Source organism: Trifolium pratense, linkage group LG3 (assembly GCF_020283565.1).
Source record: "Trifolium pratense cultivar HEN17-A07 linkage group LG3, ARS_RC_1.1, whole genome shotgun sequence".
Taxonomy (NCBI): Eukaryota; Viridiplantae; Streptophyta; class Magnoliopsida; order Fabales; family Fabaceae; genus Trifolium; species Trifolium pratense.
Genome location: NC_060061.1, coordinates 636149 through 662746, shown reverse-complemented (window position 1 = coordinate 662746; position 26598 = coordinate 636149). Strand labels below are relative to the sequence as shown.

The 26598-nt window shown below is 36.8% G+C and overlaps 1 protein-coding gene across 1 annotated transcript; it reads right to left on the bottom strand.

The window, feature by feature from the left end:
• Nucleotides 1-390: 390 nt before the first annotated feature.
• Nucleotides 391-25761, bottom strand: LOC123918198. Its single transcript, XM_045970175.1, has 6 exons — nt 25544-25761; nt 24914-25387; nt 23910-24059; nt 23756-23809; nt 1598-2061; nt 391-1293 (listed from the first exon to the last, which is right to left on the bottom strand). Exons 1-6 carry the CDS (start codon nt 25602-25604, stop codon nt 700-702), a joined length of 1797 nt encoding a protein of 598 aa, XP_045826131.1. The 5' UTR covers nt 25605-25761; the 3' UTR covers nt 391-699.
• Nucleotides 25762-26598: the final 837 nt, after the last annotated feature.

Genomic DNA, 26598 nt, shown 5'->3' with positions numbered 1-26598 from the left:
GAGTCACACTACTACTCATGAGAATCAATAGGGGAATTTATATTTCTCATGCATAATTAGGGTATTAATCCAAAATTCTAATTCTACTTCTACCAAACGATTCATAACCTAATTTAAGTACCTAATTTTATAACAAAACAAGAAATTGATGGAAATAGTATTTTCCCCAAACCTCCTCCTTGGTAGCATTTTTGCTTCTTGTGTTTATTCCACCAAAAATTTCTTTAAGGGCAGCATCTTTTTATATACTGTACTAAAACATCTATATTTTATTATACTTTTTGTCATCCAACAAACGAGCATCATACGATGTTTTTCCGGCGTTGTCCCAAACATGACAACTACAGGAGGTCTTGAGAGCCTGGTGAAGTGATAAAGAGGCTGATCTAATAATGCAGAAAAACTTTTTAAGTAGATTGTCAAATTTCAAATGAGAGTAGGCTCACATGACATTAAGTAGCTTGGTCTAACTGATTCTCAGTTTTATCCATATTACAAGTATATGATTCTGACATGTAGCAAGCAAAGCATATATTATATCTATATCAAATGTAGTTTTTATGTTTACATTGACAACTGTAACTCAAATGAGTCAGAACCAAATTCTGATATCAATTTGAGTATGAATCCTATCATGTAATCATATCATGATCCTAAAAGACATTAGCAAATCTTATCATAATCAATATCAACCTTCATTTATTCATATGAGAATCGAGATCCATATGTTGATATGATCATTTCTACCAATAAAGGAAGTTGAAGTATTGCAAATAGAGCAATTGGAACACAAGCCAAAAGAACAATAGGAATTGGAGCCCATTTCAGTCTGTCCTGTACCAACATAGATAGAGCTGCACCATATGCTACCATTGTAGTCACTATTGCCAAGAACAAAAAAGTCAAACCTATTATTAATTTCTGAGGTAATGCCACGAGAAAATCTTCTTCGGCAAAGCGTGCATTTAGGATCCCTAAAAACATCAACAAAGAAGTCATTGATGAAAACAAGGCTAGTGCATCTGACACAACAAATACCATGAATGTGTTATCTGACAAAAATATTGGTATTCCTTTGTCCTGGTTGTTTCCTCCAGGTACGGTTATTGCAGCCGCAAAGGCGATCGTTGCAATAAGAGTGGCCACTAACATACAAGAGTTTGATGTATCCTTCATCCAAATCTTCCCTTCTTCAAGCAATGCCTTATGATTGTCCTTAAACACTTGCCAAGGTGTTTTGCCATCTCGATCCTTATAATTTTTAATGCGGGGATTATCCAATTTTTCTACTTCCTGTTGGTGATGAAGCTATGTTATCAATAACTTTATAGAATTTAGGCAAAATTATATCAAAGATATTTTAACCTAATTTAAAGTATTAAAAAGACTTTCTTTTTTTCATGCCAAGTTATTCCTTTTAATTAGCTGTTACCTAAGATTGTGGTCTCTATTGTTGTCAACGAGAAACTAATTGTTGTGTCGAGTGGTGTAATATTTCTTGTAGTATATAATTGAATCTTTGGTGTATAGTTTTGTCTAGAATTTAACTTAAAAACTACTAAGAATTAATGTACTTATGAGATTAAATTAAACAAACCTTAAACCACTGTAATTCTCTTTGCATTTGAAATGCTGCACCTGGAATTGACTCAACTTGAGAAGCAAACCTTGCTGCCAAATGTGATGTAGGGGGGTAATCGGAATCTTTATGCTGAAATGTTGTAGTTGATGACATGATTTGCATAACTTGCATGATGCTGATTGTTGGCATCTTGCATAGAAAACTGAAAACTTTTTCTTGCCTATTCTCGATGGCAATTTGAGTCACATACCCTCCATTTGGCATGTGATTCCAAACCATATCAGGAAAAAACCGAAAACAAATCCTTAAAATTTCAACTATGCCAGATGATGTTGCATCGAAAATCACGTTTACAATTCTACCAGATTGCCAGAATCGACAGTCATTCTTGGTTAAAGCTTGTGAGCAAACAAATTCAACCAATCTCACCGCAGATACATGTCTCAACTTTGCATCTCTAACCAGCTTTATGCTAGGAACTGTAAATAAAATTGTTATTTTATGAATTTTAAATAAAAACGTTAGTTAAAAGAATGGTCTATGCAGCACCGATACGACACTGATGCATGCGGTTACATTCAGTGAGACAGTGACTTCCAGTTTTTTAAATTATTATTAGTGTATGATGATAGGCTCAACCTGATATTCTAGTAAGAAATGGTAGTAGAACAGTAAAAACAGAGTATTAATACTAGAAAAAGAAAACATTTCTTGTACTAGGTACCAGATAAAAAGTTGTACACAATAAGGAAGAGTATTGGATACCTAACTCCAACTTTTAACCTACTTTTCTAAAAATATTTCACCTTTACCTAAGCCACGTTACAACCCTGAAAAATTTCCAAAAATGTGTATCTTTTTTTAACTTTGATCGGTTGCTTTAAATTCTTTCAAGCCTATGGTAAAATGACATGTTACACGTTGATTGAGAGAACATCCTTTCAATATTGATCGTTGCGGTGAAGATCGGTGGTACCATTACCGACAAGACAAATAGATAAGGTTGTGAAATTCCTATCATCTAAGTTTATTTGTTAACACACTTACGATTTTGTTTGACAAACATGTTACTTGAGGACAAACATCGATTTAAGTTTGGTGTTGTGATGACAAAAATTTCTATGATGTTTTTAGATAGTTTTTAGGTTAATTTTAGTAGTTTTTACTTAGATTAAAGACCCAATGCAAGCAAATATCTAAATCTTGTTGTATGTATCATGATGATGACCATCGTTCCACAATGACAATTCCTGAAGCCATCATGATGATGAACCACGATGGAAAAGTCCAAGTCAGCTAAAAAACTATAAATAGAGTTATCCTCCTTTACAGTTATTCATTCAAAAATTTAGAAAACTACAATTTGTAATAAGGAGTAGGCGACTGATTTTTTTGATCTATCGAATCTTCTGTTGCACAATTTTTATCTTTCGAGACTTATTACCTTCCTTTGTTACTCAATTTTATGACGTGACTTATTTTTGAATATAAAGTGTTTTAAACTATTTTTACCTTACATCATTGGAGTTAATTTTATTATATTAGAATTTTGTCGAAATAAAGTGCAAATTAAAGTGTTTTTTTTTTTCTTTCAAGGAATATATTTTCTTGAACGGTATCAAATTTTTATTATCGACTTCACTTTATTTATATTGGACTATTTAACTTGAATTTGTTAATAAGTGATTTTACCTTTGCAAATCATTTTGGAATTTAGTTATTGATTATTTAACATCGGTGTGCAGCAGATATGATACTTTGTTTTAATTCATTCCTAGACCCTTTATCTTTTTGTTATCTATTTGAAATAGTTTCTTATTTAATTTTCCATCTTTCAAAAATATTCTCAATGGTGAATCTAAATAAAAAGCTTGAATGATTTTACGCGAATTTTATTTATTTTTTTTTGCAAATCCTACTTCAATCTTTTGTTAATATCTACTAGTTTCGGAGATGAAACAAATTTTTGGTGGAGAATGTAAGACCCAAAAACTTTATTTTATAGATAAATATTTTATACTCCCTCCGGTCCTAAATATAAGAGGAAAACTATTTTTTAAATTCATTGAGAATCTAATGTATTTGGCTTACATTATAGACCAAATACATTAGATTCTTAATGAATCTAAAAAGTAGTTTTTCTCTTATATTTAGGACTAGAGGGAGTATATACTAACTACAAGTTAGAATATTTTAACTTCAATTTTAGAAAGTGATATTCTTACCCGCTAATTTTATTTTACGAGGGAACCCTCTCTAATCGTCGTACTTTCTAGTTTCGGGGGCAAAACTATTTTAAGGGTAATAATGTAATATCTGAATATTTTTATATATCTTTATTGATAGGAAAATGCTAAACAGTGGCCCTGGGGCACTAGTTAAGCTTATTAAAAAAGAAATTATGTCTTGGAACTTGTGCATTCAACACCTTAAAAGTATAAAAAGTTATTTTGTCAACATTAATTTTATATTTTATTTCCTTTTTTGGTATGCTTAACAAGTGTCCCGGAGACACTATTTAGCATGACCCTTTTCTTAATTATTTATTTTAGATCCCTTCTCTTCCACGTGAATGGCCAAGAGTGTCATCGGATACATGTACATGTTACCTTTGTGCATTCAAGTGAATAAATTGCCATCTAACAAGACAAGACAATGAATGTTTGGGATCATTCTTCAAATGTGAAAACAATTCCTTCACATTATTAGCATATTCATGCACTTTCTTCTATTTTTCCACTTCATGAACAAGTACTTAAATGCCAATGATTACTATTTGATTTTAGCAAGAAGCAATCAAAGATATTATTCCACTTAACATAATTGTTGTATTCAAGTGTGCAAACCAAAGGAAAAGTGCCCTTTCATTATTGTTGGGTTTTGAATGTTGGTTACAATTTTATAAAAAAATAATAGCCAAATGTTGGACCAAGATGTCGTAGCATGTCCATACAACATGTGTCTCGTGGGAACTGCGCTATTTTCTGTTTTATATCTTTTGAAGATTAAATTCAAGAATAAGCTTGTGCTTATCAAACGCGCCTTCCACTGCAAGTTATCCAAGAGGGTTTGTTTTATTTTATTCAATCCAAAAATATGTTTGGAATATTTTTGGAGTGCATCAAATATATTTTTGAAGTGAATCTTTTCTTGAAGAATTATTTTTTTTGGAGTGAATCTTTATTGAAGAATTATTTTGAAGTAAATCTTGTGAGCTGGCCATCGAAGATTCCAGCCAATTATTTGAAGCCTTTGCTTGCTGATCAAGACTACACAAAGCTATAAATATGATGACCTAAACCTTGTTTCTAATCATCTAAACTATTATTCTACAAAGCGTATGTTTTAGGGTTTAGAGTTTTAATTGTTAATTGTGAGTCTTTCTTGTGTCACTTTGATGCAAGCTTAGGACTAGCTAGGGTTTTGAGTTGTAAGTTTTGTACTAACTCCAAAGCTTTTAAGCAAGGAGGTTAAGTATTGTGTGCCACTCTTAAGCTTTTAAGTACGAAGTAAGGGTTTGTGTCTTGAAGGGTGACTTCGCTAATGTTCTTGATTGTGTACTATCACAGGCTGTGTACGTGGTAGTGAGGGGAGTGAGACGGAGTCTCATATCTAGGAGTTCCTAGGTAGAGTATAACACGAGTAGTAGCTAGGTGATAAGTTGTAAACGGGGCATTTACTGGTAACTTAGAACTAGTACTATTATAGTGGATTCCTCTTGGATTGGTATCCCCCTAGAGTAGGTGTGTTTACACTGAACTGGGTTAACAAACCTACTGTGTTCTTTACTATTCTGCAGTTTATTTCTTTTTATTTTTTGGTTCATAGGCTAAGGCAGGAAAAAAAAGAAACTAAAAGAACTAAGCTCTAGTGTAGGCCACCCTTAGCGCATCAGCTGAGATTAACTTCTTCAAATCATTTGGAGGAGATTCCCACATCGAGAGCTTATCATCATTAGTCGAGCCCAACTTGGCAAGAAAGTCAGCACAAACATTCCCTTCCCTCAGAGTGAGAAATAGAGAGACATTCCAATCTAGCTTCAAGAGATCTTGGATGTTAGCTATTACAGCGGTATATCAGTGGTAGTAGTTGTACCCCTTAGTTACGAGATCCAACACCGTTTTTGAGTCAGAATAGCAAAAGAAACGGTGGTATGCAGATGCTCTCGCAATCTTTAGCCCATGATAAAGTGTCATTAGTTCGGCTAGAGTATTATTAGCAATACCTAAGAAACCACTAAAACGAACAATCCATTCACCACCTCCATTGCGGATTAGGCCACCAAAGCCGGCTCTTCCCGGGTTACCTAGACAACTTCCATCCACGTTTAGGACCATGCAATTAGTCCTACAAGGGTGCCATGAGATCAATCTAGGAGAATTATCACTAAGAGTCATAGTATGAAAACAAGCATCAATAAGGGTGGCAAGTTTATGAGATTCAGCAACAATTTGAAACTGTTGAATAGTTTCATTACTAACACAAACCATATTTCTAGCTCTCCAATTCCACCAAAGTCCAGCAAGAAAAATAGAAGCTTTATTCCCACTCGAATTGACACCCTCCGGATCAGAAGGACTAAAGAACTCAACAGTTCGGAAACCCAAAGAATTCCAAATCCTTGAGCAGTATTACAATCTCTGATGCAAATGTAAAATGGTTTCCTCCCTAGTAGAACATCTTGGGCAAATTTCAGACTGCGCTAGGTTCCGACGATGAAGCAACGAGAGGGTTGGAATCGCATGATGACAAGAACACCAAATGAAGAATGAGAAGGATCATGTCATGACTCTGGTTGACAGTAATAGGCAGTACACACACACGCTTGATTATCATTGACAGTTGATATACAGGAGTTATGCCAATCTTTGAAATACAATCCATGGTTTGAACTTGAATCTTAGAATGTGTTGATTGCTTTATGACGTTGTATTATGTTTTGTTATCTCTTCAAAAAAAAAAAAGTTTTACTTGAGTCTTTAAACTTGAGTTTTGCTCAGGAGAGCAAAAGAATAAGTGTGGGGGAATTTGATCATTGCGTTTTGGCACATATTTTATGGCTTTGTACTTTGACATATTGGAAGCTTTTCTAGCCTAATATTAACTTTTTACCATGTTTCTAAACTTTGGGTCATAATTGAGCTCTAATGTATTTCGTTGATTAATTTTCGGATTTAATTGCATATTGATTCTGCTCACTCTATAGGTCATAACTTGAGCTACGAGTATCGGATTTAAGTGTTTGAATATGCGTTAGAAATCTAAGAGAAAGAGCTACAACTTTCATGTTGAGGTCAGAAGCCAGTTCGGAGCTCAAAGGAGTCATTTATTTACGTTTTTATTCCAGACTTATAATAGTAATTAATATTGGGTTAAACATTGTTTTTCGGCCCGATTCTTTAAGAGCCCAATTTTTCTATGTAATATAAATAGCAAAACACAGCCTAGGTCAGAGAATCCTGAATTCACAAAAGAGAAACAGAAACTGCGCTTCTTTTCTATGGAGAAATAAAAACCCTAGGTTGATCTATTGGCATACGGAGCTTCATTCATGAATTCTTGAGGTTCTATTCTTAAATAAATTCAGTTTATGTGTTTATTGTCTTCTCTTATCAATTCATGCTCTTTATTTATTCTTGAAACTCAAAATTCATGATGCTTAATCTCTTTTTCGAGTTATATTCGTGAGACTTTTCGAATTAATTCATCGCTTGTATGACTAGTTCGACTAGGAATTGATATAGGTTTTCGCGCTTAGCAAAAAGGGTTGGTCGAAATCTGTGATGATATGAAACTGTGTTAAGTGACGCTTGTTCATTGTCCATGATTCATTGAACACATTCTTTGCTTAATCGAATGGATTTCACGTATAAAACTATTTATCGCTTGTATAATTGGTTTTATAACCCAACCAAGGCATGAACATATAAACAATCTCTATGAACCCGTGATAGAATCATAACGACGTTTTCCTAAAACCAATAGATTAATCGTTTTTCAATTAATTGAATTTCTAATACTCTTTTGATCTAAACAAACCCAAAACCCCCCTTCTAATTGTGTTATTCATTGTTCTTATTTTTACTAATTATTAAATTAGAGGTCCTTGTGAGACGACCAAGGTTAACTACCTTGTTACTACTTTTCTTAATTAAAACTTATTTTGATCACGAAACGACAGTGATCATTCCCCTACAAGACTCATTTCAAATTCAGATTGCATTTGTTGGACGAAGTGTTCCACCATCTGTCTTGACATCCCTCCAAATACAATATCATCCACATATATTTGAGCTATCATGAACTTCCCTTTTTCTTCTCTTATAAACAGGGTTTTATCATTGCCTCCCTTCTTGTATCCATGACTAACAAGAAATTCAGTCAATCTCTCATACCATGCTCTAGGGGCTTGTTTTAAACCATAGAGAGCTTTCTTCAATTTGTAGACATGGTTAGGAAAACTTGGATCTACGAACCCTTTTGGTTGTTCAACATACACTTCTTCATTTAGATAACCATTAAGGAATGCACTCTTTACATCCATTTGATATAGCTTGAATTTTAAGATGCATGCCACAACCAAAAGCAATCTTATGGACTCCAAACGAGCAACTGGAGCAAAAGTTTCATCAAAGTCTACTCCCTCTATCTGGATGTATCATTGTGCCACAAGTCTGGCTTTATTTATAGTAATATCACCATTCTCATCAGTCTTGTTTTTGTAGACCTACTTTGTACTAATAACATTTATACCATCTGGTCTAGGTACTAGATCCCATACATCACTTCTTTTGAACTGAGTTAGTTCCTCCTGCATAGCATTGATCCAGTATTCATCATTCAAAGCTTCCTTAACATTCTTTGGCTCAATCTTAGATATGAAACATGAGTTAGAGATTGCTTCTTTTGATCTTCTTGTTGTAATCCCTTGATTTGGATTTCCAATGACAAGATCCAGAGGATGATTCTTCTGTGGTCTAGTAGATGGTCCTTTGCTTGGTCTAGTATTCTCTGTATTAAATTCAGAATTTTGATCAGATTCAGATTCACCTTGATCATCATCTGGTGGTGGGACATGTGTGACTACATCTGTCTCTTCAGCTGGATCTGCACTTGTCGTATCAGTATCATCAACCACAATATTGATTGATTCCTTCATAGTTCTTGTTATGGAGTTAAAAACTCTATAGGCTCTGCTGTTGGTTGAGTAACCTAGAAATATACCCTCATCACTTTTGGGATCCAATTTTCTCCTAGGTTCTCTATCGGCCAAGATGTAGCATTTTGATCCGAACACATGGAAATATTTTACAATGGGCTTTCTATTCTTCCATAGTTCATACAATGTTGTTGCAGTACCTGTTTTCAATGTTACTCTATTATGAATGTAACATGCAGTATTCATGGCTTCAGCCCGAAACTTATAAGGAAGATTTTTGGCATGCAACATAACTCTAGCAGATTCTTGTAAAGTTCTGTTCTTTCTCTCAACCACACCATTTTGTTGAGGTGTAATAGGTGAAGAGAATTCATGAGCTATTCCTTCAGCAGCACAAAACTCAACAAATTTAGAGTTTTCAAACTCCTTTCCATGGTCACTTCTAATTCTTACTGTTGGCGTTGTATGGTTGGCCTCATTTTGCTAAAACATGTGATCTTTTCTGATGTGGAACTACATGCTTCCACCATCCAGTATAAGCAAGATGTTCGGTACAATGCTTCAACATTGGATACCACATCCAGTAGGCCGGGCCTGTGTATGTTGAGATCTCGCGCCTAAGTTCTAAATATGGAATCCACAATAAATGGTCGTTTGTGATAAGGAGCGTTGTCACGCTTAATTATTAATGGATCTCGTGATCAAGTGTTGCTTGTTAATCAGATCTTCAAGTTAAGGAAACAAAACATTTGAATTAAAGATTATTTCTTGAAAGGAACCATTAATCATGCTGAGCTATTGAAGCCTAATTGAAGACCTAGCCTGAGCTCGTGAAGGTTATTTAAAGAAGGTTGACTCCATTGTTCAAATCACTGAAACCAGATTTGAGTCTTACAAAGCGTGAGTTTAGGTTTTAGTATTGTGTCTATTGTGTTCTAAGTCTTGTGTTGATTTTCCACTAGACTAGGAACTGTGTGTTTGTGTATTGTAATATCTCTGGAGCTTCTAAGCAAGGAGATAGTGTGTGTATACCATTCCAAAGCTTTTAAGCACGGAAGTGGTGTGTGTGTTTTATGAAGTGTGTCTTCACATATTAAATCTAGTATTGTACGATCACAATGGCTGTGGTCAAGAGGAGGTGAGCGGAGGTTCTCATACCTAGGTGTGTCTTAGGTAGGATATAGCACGAGTGGTGATTAGGTGAGAAGTCATAAACGGGAGGTTTATTGAGGGCTTCAAACTATTACTATCATAGTGGATTCACTCCTGGATTGGTATCCCCCAGAGTAGGCTTATGCTGAACTGGGTTAACAAATTACTGTGTTAATTTACTTTCAGTTTTGTTTAGTTTATTATTCCTTGTGTATGCGCTGTTGGATGTTGGATCATTGATTCACGCGTTAAAAGTGTACTATAGTGGTGAAGCGTTGAGTACAACATCTTAATACTAGTGTGCCAGAATTTCAATTGGCATCAGAGCAGGCACCCTGCTCGAAACTCAGGGTGAGCTTCAGGGACGGAAATTTCTGGTGAGATGGACAAGGAAGGAGGAACGGTTTCTAAACCACCACTGCTAACTGGGCCTGAGAACTATGACTACTGGAAAGCTAAGATGATGGTGTTTCTTAAATCCATTGATAGCAGAACTTGGAAAGCTGTAGAAAATGGATGGGAACCCCCTATGGTCATTGATAAGGATGGAAAGGTAACAGGTGAAATCAAGCCTAATAAAGACTATTCCAAAGACGAGGATGACCTAGCTCTGGGAAATTCAAAAGCCTTGAATGCCATATTCAATGGGGTGGACATCAACATGTTCAGACTTGTTAAACGATGCACTGTAGCCAAACAGGCGTGGGAAATACTCAGGAAAGCACATGAAGGAACCAACAAGGTAAAGCTGTCCAAACTTCAGATGCTTCGCACAAATTTTGAAAATCTGAGTATGAAGGAAGAAGAGACTATTCATGATTTTCACATGAATATTTTAGAATTTGCAAATTCATTTGATGCCTTGGGAGAACCCATATCAGATGAAAAGCTGGTGAGCAAAATTCTCAGATCTCTACCTAAGAGGTTTGACATGAAAGTAACAGCAATAGAAGAATCTCAGGATCTGGCCAACATTCAAGTGGATGAACTAATAGGCTCACTTCAAACCTATGAGATGAGCATAAACCAAAGAAAAGAGAAGAAAAACAAAAGTTTGGCTTTTACTTCTAATACTACAGAAGATGATGAGATAGATATGGAGAGTGATGAAAGTTTATCTGAAGCCATGGTGTTACTTGGTAGACAGTTCAACCGTATCATGAAGAGGATGGATAAAAGAAATAAATTCAATGGTCCAACCACCAAATCTGACTTCAACAATAAGTTCAATGGTCCAAGCACCAAATCTGACTCCAACAAATCTGTATCTACTCAAAGGAGGACCAGAAGTGATGACAAAAGTACTTCATCTAGAGGAGTTCAGTGTCATGAGTGCGAAGGATTTGGCCATATCAAATCTGAATGTCCTACTTTCCTGAAGAAGAAGAAGAGTCTTGCTGTTACTTGGTCAGATGAGGATGATTCAGAAGAAGATGAAGGTGAATCTGCTAAACTTGTCAATGCATTGACAGGTGTCTATGAATCTGATGCTGAATCATGCGATGAAACATCATATGAAGAACTTCTGGCTACCTATAAGGACTTATTCATCAGGAGCAATGAATTCTGCAAAGCCTTGGAAAAACAAAAGGAGACAAATTGCCAACTTCAGGTCGAGAAGAATGAATGTCTGGATATAATCAAGACTCTCAACAAAGAAATTGAAAAGCTGAATGAAGACTTGGAGTATGCTAGAAAACAAGCTAGAGTCTTTGCATCAGGAGAAGAAAAGTTTCAAGCCATGCTGCTTAAACAAAGTGCTGGTAAGAAACCTATTGGTTTTGATTACGAGATAGTAGATCAAGAAATGGGTTACAACAAAGCTACAATCACTACCCCCATTGAGAAAACTTTTCCTGTTAGTGGTGGGTTACTACCTCCTCATCCTCCCACACATCAGGGAACTGACACATGGTTAAAACCCAAGCAGCATGTCCAGAATAACTCGATGCCTCAACACATGCCTCACCATCGATATAACAGGTCAAGGTCGAAGACTAAAAGAAGGAATTGGAGGTGTCATTATTGTGGTAGGAAAGGGCACATTAGACCTTATTGCTACAAACTGTACGGATATCCACAGAATTCACGGCCACTTGAACCCAAATCTGAGAACGTGAATGTCAAGAAAGAGTGGAAGAAGAAAGAAGATGGTGTAAGCCTGATAGCTCATACTTCACTACGGGCATCATCTAGACAAGATTGGTATTTTGACAGTGGATGCTCTAGACACATGACTGGTGTGGAAGGGTATCTAGCCAACCTAAGGTCCTATGCCACAAGCTTTGTAACATTTGGAGATGGAGCTAAGGGTGAAATAAAGGGAATTGGGAACCTAATTGATAATGGGTTACCAAACTTAGACAATGTTCTGTTAGTAAAAGGACTTACAGCAAATTTGATCAGCATCAGTCAACTATGTGACCAAGGCATGAAGGTGAACTTCACTCAATCAGAATGTCTTGTTACAGATGAAGAAGGAAGACTGATAATGAAGGGGGTAAGGTCCAAAGATAATTGTTACTTGTGGGTGTCTGAAGAAGGAAATTATATGTCTACCTGCCTCATAAGCAAAAATGAGGAAGTCAAACTCTGGCATCAAAAGTTGGGTCATCTACACCTGAGAGGAATGAAAAAGGCCATAGCTGAAGAAGCAATCAGAGGATTACCCAAGCTAAAGATAGACGAAGGAACAATATGTGGAGAATGTCAGATAGGCAAACAAACCAAGGTGGCACACCCAAGGCTTCAACATCAATCTACTACCAGAACACTTGAATTGTTACACATGGATTTGATGGGACCTATGCAGACTGAAAGTCTTGGAGGAAAAAGGTATGCTTTTGTTATGGTGGATGATTTCTCTAGATTTACGTGGATAGACTTCCTTAGAGAAAAATCAGATAGTTTTGAAACATTTAGAAACTTATGTGTACAACTTCAAAGAGAAAAGGGGTCTGTCATTATAAGGGTCAGAAGTGATCATGGAAAGGAGTTTGAGAATAGCAAATTCTATGATTTCTGTGCAGCAGAAGGTATCCAACATGAATTCTCTGCTCCTATAACACCACAACAAAATGGTGTAGTAGAGAGAAAGAATAGAACCATTCAAGAGTCTGCTAGAGTAATGCTTCATGCCAAGGGTCTTCCATATCAGTTCTGGGCAGAGGCTATGAGTACAGCCTGCTACATACACAACCGTGTGACACTCAAAAAGGGAACATCTGCAACCTTGTATGAATTATGGAAGGGAAGAAAGCCAACTGTGAAACACTTTCACATTTTTGGGAGTAAATGCTACATTCTTGCTGACAGAGAACCAAGACGAAAACTTGATCCTAAAAGTGAAGAAGGTATATTTCTGGGATATTCCTTGAATAGCAGAGCCTACAGGGTCTATAACACAAAAACCAAAGTCATTATGGAAACAATCAATGTTGTGATTGATGATGCACCATCCACTCAACCATCGGATGTGGAAACAGATGTTGAACCATCTCCTGACAATTCTGAAGAGATGACACAAAGTGAAAAGTCTGAATTAAAAGGTGATGAATCTGATCAAGACTATGTACCTGCCCCAGCAAAAGCACCATCTATTAGGACACAGAAGAATCATCCTAAAGATCTTATCATAGGTGATCCAGACCAGGGCATTGCTACCAGAAGAAGGATTGATGCTATCTCAAACACCTGTTTTGTATCAAAATTTGAGCCTAAAAACATAAAAGAGGCTCTTACTGATGAGTTCTGGATTGAAGCAATGCAAGAGGAATTGAATCAATTCACTAGAAATGAAGTCTGGGACCTTGTTCCAAGACCACATGGAGTAAATGTCATAGGCACTAAATGGATATACAAGAATAAGTCTGATGAGAAGGGTACAGTAACAAGGAATAAGGCAAGACTGGTAGTTCAAGGCTACACTCAGGTGGAGGGAATTGACTTTGATGAGACCTTTGCTCCCGTGGCAAGACTAGAATCCATAAGGCTGCTTCTTGGTGTAGCTTGCATCCTCAAACTCAAACTCTACCAAATGGATGTCAAGAGCGCCTTTCTAAATGGGTATCTTCATGAAGAAGTATTTGTTGAACAGCCCAAAGGTTTCATAGATCCAAATCATCCGGATCATGTCTACAAACTGAAAAAGGCTTTGTATGGCTTGAAACAAGCACCAAGGGCTTGGTATGAAAGGTTAACTGAATTCCTGATCAATCAAGGATACAAGAAAGGTGGAAATGACAAGACCTTATTTGTCAAAGAAATGAATGGAAACTTGTTGATAGCACAGATATATGTTGATGACATAGTCTTTGGAGGGATGGCGGAACCGATGGTCCAACACTTTGTGAGACAGATGCAGTCTGAATTTGAGATGAGCTTGGTAGGAGAATTAACCTATTTTCTTGGATTACAGGTGAAACAGATGGAAGACACAATATTTGTGTCTCAAAGCAAGTATGCTAAAAATATCATAAAGAAGTTTGGCATGGAAAATGCTGCACACAAAAGAACACCTGCTGCCACACATCTAAAATTAACCAAGGATGAGAAAGGTGTAGATGTAGACCAAAGCATGTATAGAAGCATGATAGGAAGCCTACTGTACCTCACAGCAAGCAGGCCTGACATCACCTTTGCTGTTGGTGTATGTGCTAGGTACCAAGCTGAGCCAAAGATGAGCCATCTTACACAAGTAAAAAGAATCTTGAAGTATGTCAATGCAACTTCTGATTATGGAATAATGTATTCCCACACCAACAATGCTAGGTTGATGGGATATTGTGATGCAGATTGGGCTGGATGTGCTGATGACAGAAAAAGCACCTCTGGTGGATGTTTTTATCTAGGAGAAAATCTTATCTCTTGGTTTAGCAAGAAACAAAACTGTGTTTCTCTATCCACTGCAGAGGCTGAGTACATTGCAGCTGGGAGTAGTTGCTCCCAATTATTGTGGATGAAGCAGATGCTTAAGGAATACAATGTTGAACAGGATGCTCTAACATTGTACTGTGACAATTTAAGCGCCATAAATATTTCAAAAAATCCTATTCAGCACAGTAGAACAAAGCATATTGACATTCGTCATCACTTCATCAGGGATTTGGTGGAAGAGAATATTGTGAAATTGGAGCATGTTGCAACTGAAGAACAGGTAGCTGATATTTTTACCAAAGCTTTAGATGCAAATCAGTTTGAAAGGCTTAGGGGCAAATTGGGGATTTGCCTATATGAAGAATTATAGCAGTTAAGCCATTATGTGCGCGCAACCGTTTTTTTCTCTAAATCTCAACTATTGGCGCACATAAATCAAGGAAAGACAAAAATAACTTTCCATAACTTCTCAATTACACGCTATCATCTCTCATATCATCATTATTCCTTTCCAAAACCTTCAACTTCCTCTGAACTCTTTGCTGCGATCTGCAAATACAAACCATCATCGCAAATCATCAAAAACTTCAAAAACCTCAACAATTCCCGTGTGAAAATGTCTCAATCCTCCGGTTCCGCTCAGATCAAAAACAAACTTGTTGATGCTGTGAAAACAAGATCAAAAGCTAAGAAGGAAGGAACAACTGTTGTGGTCGATGCGATGCCTATATCAAGTATTCCTGCAACTACTTCTAAGAAGAAGAAATCTGCAAAATCGTCTAAGAAAGTAAGTGAATCGTCTCCCTCAATCTCTATTAAGTCTGATTCTATTAAGCCTAAGAAGAAGAAACCCCAATCTCCTGTAAAAAGGGGTTTAAGCATGTCTGATCTGTACTTAAATAAGGATCTTTCTGAAACTGCGAATGTGGAATCGCATGATGTTGCCTCCGGCAAAAATGCGAATGTTGAATCGTCTGTTAAGTCTGTGTCTGAAAAGGTGAATCAAGAAAACCCTTCTGTAGAAGAAAACCCTAGTTCTGTTGAAACCCTAGGAAAAACCCAAAATATTGCTGAGAATGTTGGTGTGAGCAATAATCCGAGTGTTCCTGAGAATATGACAGTTCCCCTGAATGTCATAACTGATGCTTCTGAAAAATCTCAAGAAAAGGCTGTTGTAACCAATGCTCCAACCGGTGTTGAACCATCTTCTATACCAACTGATGCTGAGCAGGATGTTGAAGCATCCAAAGGAGGATCTAGCCCACATGCTAACACTACCACTGGGTCGTTGGGCAGTGGATCTAATACTGGAGGTTCCACTGAAGAGGAAGTAAACAAAGAAAGTACCCCTGAAGATGTGGCTGATTCTGAGCCAGAAAATGAAGCTGGTGAAGATTCTGAGAAAACCACCAATGAAGAGCAGGACATAGTAGATGTTGATGAAGTCTCCTCTGAAGAAGATCTGCAACCTCCACCTACTCAGAAAGGAATTGGGAGAAGACTGAGAAGCAGGACCACTACACCTGCACCTGCTGTTACTACTACCCCTGTTGTCACCAAGAAAGCAAAGGACACCACTCTGAAGCCTGTCAAGTATGGTCCTAAGAAAGGATGGAGCAAGCCTATACCTCCTCCTGAAAAGAATAAGGGTGTGCTGAAAAGGAAGAGTGCACCATCAAGTGACTCTGAACTTGAAGCTGAAAAGGATGACTCAAGCATCAAGCCTCCTGCTAAGAAGGCTATGTCTGCTAAGAAGGCCATGCCTCAATTTGTTGCTCCTGACATTGAAGACTTCCCTTGTGACAATGTTTCATTTCATCTTCCATCTTATGCTCAACGATGGGGAATCATTTGCAAAAGAAGATTGGCTCTGGAAAGGGAACTAGGCAAAGATATTCTGGAATGTGAAGAGATTGTAAGTTTGATCAATGATGCTGGATTGATCAAAACTGTGTGGGGCTTAGGCTCCTGCTATGAAAAGCTGATTAGGGAGTTTGTTGTCAACATTCCTATAGGTTGTGACAATCCCTTGGATAAGGAGTTTCAGAAAGTCTTTGTTCGAGGAAAATGTGTTACTTTCTCCCCAAGTGTGATAAACAGGTTCCTGGGTAACTCTGATGAGCCACACCCTGATATAGATGTGTCTGACAATGTGGTCTGCAGAACCATCACAGCTGATAAAGTGAAAACCTGGCCCAGGAAGAAGAAGGTACCAGCTGTCAAGCTAACTCAAAAGTATGCCATCTTGAATCGCATTGCTTCTGTCAACTGGGTACCTACTACACATGCATCCGACATTGCAACAAATCTGGGTAAGCTCATTTATATGATTGGTACTGGTACTAAGTTTAATACTGGTCTATATATTTTCAATCAAGTTGTGCAGCATGCCAAGACCTCTGTCACCAAGCAACCCATTGCATTTCCAACCCTAATCTGTGACATCATCTTGTCCCAACATCCAAATATAAGGCATGAGGATGAGTCTGCTAAGAAAAGGGCAACTCCTCTGGCCATTCATCAGAAGCTGTACAGTAAACAGCATGCTCCAGATATTGCTGGACCATCAAATGCTGCTGCTGACACTCCTATGACAAGGAAGGAGATGATTGCTATGCTGGAAGCAAACTGTAAGGAGCTAGATGAAAAGAAATTGCAGTTTGAAAGGATGATACATGCTCTCAGGGTTGAAGAGGCTGCAGCTCAAGCAGCTGATGCAGATGATGATGGCTCTAGTGGTGAAGAAGAAGCTGACACAGATGTTGAAGGAGAAGAAAATGATTCATCTCCAAGTGCTTCTGTGTAATTTTGATGTTTCCTTGTTTGGATTTTTATTTTGCATGTCTGTGGGCTGAGCCCTGAATTTAGCACCTAGTGTGCATGGTGTGTAATATTTTGTCTGCACTTTATGTTCTGCTACTATCTGCACTGCGTAATATTATGCAGTTCCCATTTTGTCTATTTTGTGGCTAAAAAGGGGGAGTAGTTATTGTATGCCAGTTATTGTATGCCATAATAGGTTGCTGAGGCTTTGATGTGCCACCAGATGCTGGATCATCTGAATAACCCTATGCATGAATTAAGGGGGAGTAACATGATCCTGGTACTCGATTCTACCTTTGAGGGGGAGCAATATTTCTTTTCTGCTTAGCACACAATGTGCTACTGCATGTTGAAGCATCATCTGTTCCTGAGAATTTATTTTTCTCAGCTTTGAGGGAATTTATTTTTCTCCAGTGTTTCTTTTATGAGTATACTCTCTATTGGCAAATTCCTGTGAGGCGAGTTGTGTTCACTATTCCGCTGTTGCATGCCTCTGAAGTTCTAAATTGATACATATTAAATATGCTATTTTTATATGAGGGGTTATTAAAACAAGCATGTTAAATTGATCTACTTTACTTCATGACTGTGTGCCTACGTTGAGTTGAAGAAAGGTAGCTTGTGTATCTCTCTAGAAAGGTTGAAATAATCTTAGGATGTTTTAGCCAAAAATTGCCAAAGGGGGAGATTGTTGGCGTTGTATGGTTGGCCTCATTTTGCTAAAACATGTGATCTTTTCTGATGTGGAACTACATGCTTCCACCATCCAGTATAAGCAAGATGTTCGGTACAATGCTTCAACATTGGATACCACATCCAGTAGGCCGGGCCTGTGTATGTTGAGATCTCGCGCCTAAGTTCTAAATATGGAATCCACAATAAATGGTCGTTTGTGATAAGGAGCGTTGTCACGCTTAATTATTAATGGATCTCGTGATCAAGTGTTGCTTGTTAATCAGATCTTCAAGTTAAGGAAACAAAACATTTGAATTAAAGATTATTTCTTGAAAGGAACCATTAATCATGCTGAGCTATTGAAGCCTAATTGAAGACCTAGCCTGAGCTCGTGAAGGTTATTTAAAGAAGGTTGACTCCATTGTTCAAATCACTGAAACCAGATTTGAGTCTTACAAAGCGTGAGTTTAGGTTTTAGTATTGTGTCTATTGTGTTCTAAGTCTTGTGTTGATTTTCCACTAGACTAGGAACTGTGTGTTTGTGTATTGTAATATCTCTGGAGCTTCTAAGCAAGGAGATAGTGTGTGTATACCATTCCAAAGCTTTTAAGCACGGAAGTGGTGTGTGTGTTTTATGAAGTGTGTCTTCACATATTAAATCTAGTATTGTACGATCACAGTGGCTGTGGTCAAGAGGAGGTGAGCGGAGGTTCTCATACCTAGGTGTGTCTTAGGTAGGATATAGCACGGGTGGTGATTAGGTGAGAAGTCATAAACGGGAGGTTTATTGAGGGCTTCAAACTATTACTATCATAGTGGATTCACTCCTGGATTGGTATCCCCCAGAGTAGGCTTATGCTGAACTGGGTTAACAAATTACTGTGTTAATTTACTTTCAGTTTTGTTTAGTTTATTATTCCTTGTGTATGCGCTGTTGGATGTTGGATCATTGATTCACGCGTTAAAAGTGTACTATAGTGGTGAAGCGTTGAGTACAACATCTTAATACTAGTGTGCCAGAATTTCAATTTACAATACCACAATCTTTCTCATTTTGAAGTTGTAAATAAAGATCTTTGAATTCATCAAAAGTCTCAGATTTTTCCCTAATGAAATTGACCCAAGTGTATCTAGAGAAGTCATCAACAACAACAAAAGCATATTTCTTACCTCCAAGGCTTTCAACTTGCATGGGACCCATCAAGTCCATGTGTAGCAACTCAAGAACTCTAGAAGTGGACAAGTGTTGCAACTTCTGGTGCGACACCTTGGTTTGCTTGCCAATCTGACATTCACCACATATGTTACCTTCCTGTATCTGTAGATTTGGTAAGCCTCTGATAGCCTCCTCAGATATAACTCTCTTCATACTCTTCAGGTTAAGATGTCCTAATTTTTTATGCCACAGCTTAACCTCATCTTCTTTAGTTAAGAGACATGTAGATACATTAGCTTCTTCTAGAGGAACCCACAAGTAACAATTATCCTTTGATCTAACACCCTTCATAAGGATGTCTCCTTCATTATTGCTGACAAGGCATTCATTTTTTGTAAAGTTGACTTGCATGCCTTGATCACATAGTTGGCTTATACTAATTAGATTAGCAGTTAGCCCTTTTACAAGAAGAACATTTTCAAGTTTTGGTAGACCATTGTCAATCAGTCTTCCAATACCCTCAATTTCTCCTTTAGCTCCATCTTCGAATGTCACAAAACTTGTTGTATAAGATTTTACATCCCTCAAATACTTTTCAACACCAGTCATGTGTCTGGAGCAACCACTATCAAAGTACCAATCTTCTTTTGATGAGGCTCTGAGAGAAGTATGAGCAATCAGACTTTTCTCACTACTTTCAGCTGTACACCCCTTGGTGTTGGTTGCATCATCCTTTAGTCTCCACTCCATCCTTGTATTAGTTATGGATGGGTCAGATTCTTGAAACATTTCACTTGGATACCCATATAACCTATAGCAGTAAGGCCTTATGTGCCCCTTTCTTCCACAGTGGTGACATCTCCATGAGTGGTATTTGCTTTTATGTCTAGGTATAAATCTAGGTTTCTGCCTTCTTTGATTATGTGGTGCCACATGTGGTAGCACTTGTCTATGTGTGGTATGCTGTCTTGTAGACAAGTGTGGTGACATCTTGCCATACATTCTTGGAGAAGGTTGCTTACTTATCTCAGGCATATATTTCCCTTCTTTGTTGTAATCCATAATTCTATTAACATTTTTATACTCATACCCAATGCCTGTTTTGGCTCTACTAGGAGTAGGTAATGTTTCTAGGATTTCATCTAGATCAGTTCCTTTGAATAACCTAAGAACATGCTTCTTTAAATTCTTAAGATGAAAGTTTAATTCAGTTACCTCTTCATTCAGCTGAGATATTTCTGCTAGTTGCTTGAGTTTATCTGTTTCCAAGCTGGCGATAGTTGCCTTCTGCTCCTCAATAGTTCTCAACCCTTCTTCACATTTGGCACCAATCTCAGAAATTTTTGATAGATTGACAATTCTTTCAATTTGCAATTTGAAAATTGTCTCTTTTTGCTTTTCTGAGACCCTGCAGACTTCTTCACTCTTTAGACACAGCTCCTTGTATGATTCAGCAAGTTCATCAAAGGTCAGCTCTTCATCACATGATTCAGTGTCAGATGTGCATACACCTGTCAGTGCATGAATAGGCTTTGCAATATCAGTTTCTCCTTCAGAATCCTCATCTGACCAAGATACAGTTAACCCCTTCTTCTGTTTCTTCAAGAAGGTTGCACATTCAGTTCTAATGTGTCCATACCCCTCACATTCATGACATTGGACACCTTTATTTAGAGCTGTTTTTTCATCTATCATAGGTTTTTTGAAATTCCTGTAAGTGTTGCGACCAGTGTCAGCTGCACTTGTCTTTGGACGTTTGTCCATTCTTTTTAGCACATTATTAAATTGTTTTCCCAGAAGAACCATTGCATCAGAGATGCTACTTTCAGACTCTGTGTCACTCTGTTGATCTTCTTCCTCAGCATTCGAGACAAAGGTAATGCTCTTGGTTTTCTTATCCATCCTTTCATCCAACTTCATTTCTGTGATATCTTTGGCTTCTTCTATAGCGGTGATCGTCATATCAAACTTATTAGGAAGAGACCTAAGCATCTTCCTCACCAATTTTTCTTCAGGTATCTTTTCTCCCAAGGCATCAAACTGATTATCATAGTCAAGTAAGGTCATGTGAAATTCCTGAATGGTTTCATCATCATTCATACTAAGATTCTCAAACTTAGTGGTTAAGAGTTGTAGCCTTGACATCTTCACTTTAGAGGTACCTTCATGAACAGTTTCAAGAATGTTCCAAGCTTCCTTAGCAGAGGCACATTTTTTGATGAGTCTGAATATGTGCTTGTCAACACCATTATACAATGCGTATAATGCTTTTGAGTTTGCAAGAGCAAGCTCATCCTCCTCTTTGGACCATTCCTCCTTAGGTTTTAACTCAAGAGTTGGTTTACCCTCTTTGTCCATTTTCACAGGGTGGTCCCACCCTCTTAGAACTGCTTTCCATGTCTTGCTATCAATTTGTTTTAGGAAAACCATCATACGAGACTTCCAATAATCATAATTTGAAGCACCAACCAGAAGAGGTGGTCTGTTGACAAGTCCTCCTTCTTTGTCCATATCTTCCAGAAAAGTCTCCCTAGAGCTCACCCTAAGATTCAGAATAGGGTGTCTGCTCTGATGCCAATTGAAATTCCTGGCACACAGTAGACAAGTGTTGATCAAAGTGTGTCAACACTTGTCCGTAGTAGACAGATGTTGCTAACGGTGCACCAACACTTGTCTATAGACAGAACACAGAACATAAAACAATAAAGACAATAATGTAAATAACACACATGAGTTGTTAACCCAATTCAGCCTAACAGCCTACTCTGGGGGATACCAATCCAGGAATGAAATCCACTATCAGCAGTATTACTTCGAAGCTAAACTCACCCGTTTACAACTCCTCACTTAATCACTACCCAATGACACTTCTACCTAGGAACTCCTAGATATGAGACCCCGTCCCAATTCCCACCTTAACAACACACTCAGCGTTGTTATTAACTTCAACGATTACAAATGGTGGAGACACACTCCTATGAAACTAAGATTCACTCTTGCTTAAAATCTTGCGAGCAAATCACACACAACACTAGAACAATCTCCGTACTTCAAAGCTTAGGAGAAGTTCACACTTACAACTCAATAAAACACAGGTTCTAAGCTTGCATCAATGAGATACAAGAAAGGCTCACAATTAACACTCTAAAATCCCTAAGACACACGCTTTGTAAGACACGATTTTAGATAGATGAAACCATATGCTTGCCTTCGTATTTATAGTAGTAGAACGACTTGGGCTTCAAGACAAAATTAGGGCTTCTAGAATTGCGGCAGCAGCTGATATAATTTCGAAAATAATAATTGTATTTTTGAATCACAAAAATATATTTTCTAAAAATATAATTCCTTTAGAAACTTTAAACACGTGCGCCTTGCTCTGTAAGAAACCTTGAAACAATTCTTCAATCAAATCTTCAAAAGATTGAGTAGAAAATAAAAACCGCTAGCTGGCGCGCACAGTAAGACGGACAGGTGTTGTTCCAATGTGTACGCACATCTGTCTTAACACTTGGTGTACGCACATATGTCTCAACACTTGGCTAAAAGATGTTTGAATAATGCTAGCAACACACTCTTTAACAAACACACTCCAACACACTCTCTTTTATTGGTTGAAATTCACATGGGTTCCATAAAAAAATGTGGACCCATATAACTTTTATGGGACCCATATAAATTTTAACCAATAGAAGAGAGTGTGTTAGAGTGTGCTTGTTAAAGAGTGTGTTGCTAGCACTCCTCAAGATGTTTTTAAAAAATGTAGCCAACATACAAAAACCCAACATATATTTCATCTAGATTAGTTATTTTTATATTTTAGGTAGATTTGTTGTTTTTATTTAGCTAGGTTTGTTATTTTAATTTTTACTATCTTTTAAGTAGATTTGTTATTTTAATTTTTCCCTACTATTTAAGCTAAACTATTGTAGCCTTGAAGGCAACATTTTCATTCAATAAAAAATATAGAGATTTTTCTCAAGTTTGGTGGATTTCAAATTATTCTTTCAGATGGATTCCGGAAATGTGGTAGACTCCAGAGCTTTATCTAACAGGTTTGTCGCTTGCGAACCTGTGTTTTGTTATAGAATTAGCGCTTGCTATTCCTTTGCACTTCCGTTTTGCGTCACAGGTGTCTCTATTTATAGAGAAATTATGTCAAACGATCAAGGGACACAATCCTTGAAAGGTTTTTATAAAAACAGGAATAGCAAAAAAGTAAATTTGAATTTCAAATTAACCATCGCGCAACCTTTCAAATGTATTTTTGAAATTCTCCAACAAATGATTCATTTAGAAAACCTTGAGGAATAAGCTTACAAGGAGAACTAACCAAATTCAAGTGCATTCCATATTGTATTTCCATATTCAAGTTCCACAGGAACACCTGATATATAGTATAAGAAATGTCATGTTTCAATAAGGTAGAAGAGTATTACAATCCAAGCATATAGTACCACAAGAATTTATCTCAAGAAAATACTTACAGCGGTAAATGCATCTTTTCCAAAACCCAAAATTGTGCCCACTTTGAAAATGTGATGGATATTGTGACAGAACATGAAGTATAGTACTTCCAGCATCATCAGAAGGAGTGGCCAAGTTAGGGTAACGCTGCAGTATGTACATGGCGATATCTGTGCATGGAAGAATAAAAAAGGATAATAACATATGAGTTATAATAGTGTTTTATATGGTTGGTTATTAAATCAGCATGCTAATTCTTATGAAGAAAGAAACAGGTACATACAAGTTTGAAGCTAGGAAGTCACTAAACTATACATTTGGTCCCTTACGTTTATTTTAGATTTCAATTTGGTCCCTTACGTTTAAAAAATATCAATTTGGTCCCTTACGTTTATTTTAGGTTTCAAGTTAGTCCTTTCCGTCAATTTTGTCCCACGTGACAGTCAATTTGCATATGTGGACTGACACGTGGCACTTGGACACGCTGACACGTGTACTGTTCAAACGGTGTTAGTGACAAAATTAACGGAAAGGACTAACTTGAAACCTAAAATAAACGTAAGGGACCAAATTGATTCTTTTTAAACGTAAGGGACCAAATTGAAACCTAAAATAAACGTAAGGGACCAAATGTGTAGTTAAGCCTAAATTTAACTCATTCTATTTGTAAGAAAAAATAAAGGCTATTGTAAAGCGGAACTAGAAAGACAATAAAGTGTTTGAGGAAAAGGTTATGTTACTAATACTTGAATGATATATAAAGTACATTGTGAACTCCTATTTATAGGAGGAGTGACTACAATGACTTACATGTATGAAGACAAGTGTCACAAGAAAAACATGCAACAAGACAAGTGGTAAAGGAAACTACATGCAACAATAAGGGTGATACATGCAACAAGCTAAGTATATCACATGCAAAATGAGAAAAATATCAATTCAACACTATTTGATGAATCAGAACTGAAAAGATAGATGTTCAACATTTACAAAATTACATAGTTAAGCAAATCATTTTAATTACCGTGAAATCCGACAGAAACCATAGCAAAAACTTCCATATGATTGAATGGACAACAAGCAGGTTCTGTAGTATTCAAAACAAGATACCAAACCATCTCTTTAGATATTGCAGCAGCGATACAAAGGTAGAGTGGTGTGAATCCTGGTAAAGAAGTAACTTGTGTGACAGAAGAATTTTTAGCCACCAATGCCTTGGCAGTATCTACGCTTTTGCCCACCGCCACATAGTGAAGACAAGTAAAACCCTTCGAATCCAATTCTGTAAGCATATTTGCAGGCATAAGTTGCACCAATTTCTCAACAAGTTTCCACTGAGCTCCTAAAGCTGCAACATGAAGTGCAGTCTCGCCAAGCATCGTAATCTTTGCTGTCAGTGTGCTTGGATCGTTATCAAGGAATGCCTTTGTAGATTTCCAATCGCCTTTTAGTATTGCTATGTGCAAGGGTTGGTAGTACTTGTAGTTAAATTCTTCAGCTTTTGGCAATAACAGTGACAACTTTAGTTTGTATTTATGGAAGGAGGAAAAACATAATGACTTTTTTGAAACAAGAAAAACATAATGACTAATATAGACCATAACAGTTTTAAGCAACAGACAGACAGTGGACTATACTATAGAAGATCTATTACCATTTGATCTATTATCGGAGTCAGTGACAACAGACAGTGGACTTGATTCTGCAGATTCCATTTCTATTGCAAAACTTTGTCTTTGTTTTTTAAGCTGAAAATTGATTCACATGGAAAATATGCAGTATCACACTCATTTGGCTCTTCATTATATAATAGTTGGATTATGCATATAAATGCTTTCCTTTTAGACAACGCAAAGTTGAAAATCCAAATGTATTTTTATTCCTTTTAAGTGTACTGAACAATATATACTTGCCTGGAAAAAAGTAAAAGTAACTAACTTGTGCCATGTTTGTTACACTTCATTATTCTTTTCTTACTTTATGTTTCAGACTCTCACTGTAAGTAAGAATCGTTCAATAGTCCATCCAATGCCGTGTCTAAGAAAATCAAATCTCTCTGTTGCCAATTCGAAGATTGAGTTGAGTCTACTGAAATTGTGGTTCAGCAACAAACATTGATTCTACTTAAAACTCATGAATTCAAACAACAAACATTGAGTCTGCTGAAAAATTTAAAAATTATTTATTATATATATATTGTAGGTCTAACAATTGTTCACTTAATGAAATTACTTGGATATTAACACACAAAAAAAAATTAGTTTTTTGTTTAGTATTGAAAAACTTAAATAATGATAGTAATTTTTTTTCTTATAAATGATAGTATTTGAAAAATGTAAAAGTCATTATAATTGATTTTTGTTTATCTAAAACATGATAGTTCTAATTCTAATAATTTTGATGGTAAAATTGTGTTTGAAAAATTTAAAATCAATGGACATATTTTTATAGATAGATGAATCAAATGTTGAAGCTATTGCTCATCCCGATGGAAACAAGGGTTTGGTTTGTCCCGTGGTGCGAAAAAGACTAAAGCTCTGTTTGGTAAAAAATAGCGGATAGCTGATAAATTAGTTTATAGTGGATGAACTTATAGCGAATAGCTTATAAGCTAGCTTTTAGCTTGTAGTGAATAAGCTAGCTGTTTGAATTTGTAGTGTTTAGTAAAATTAGCAGTTGAACAAACTTATAAATATGAAATGACATAAA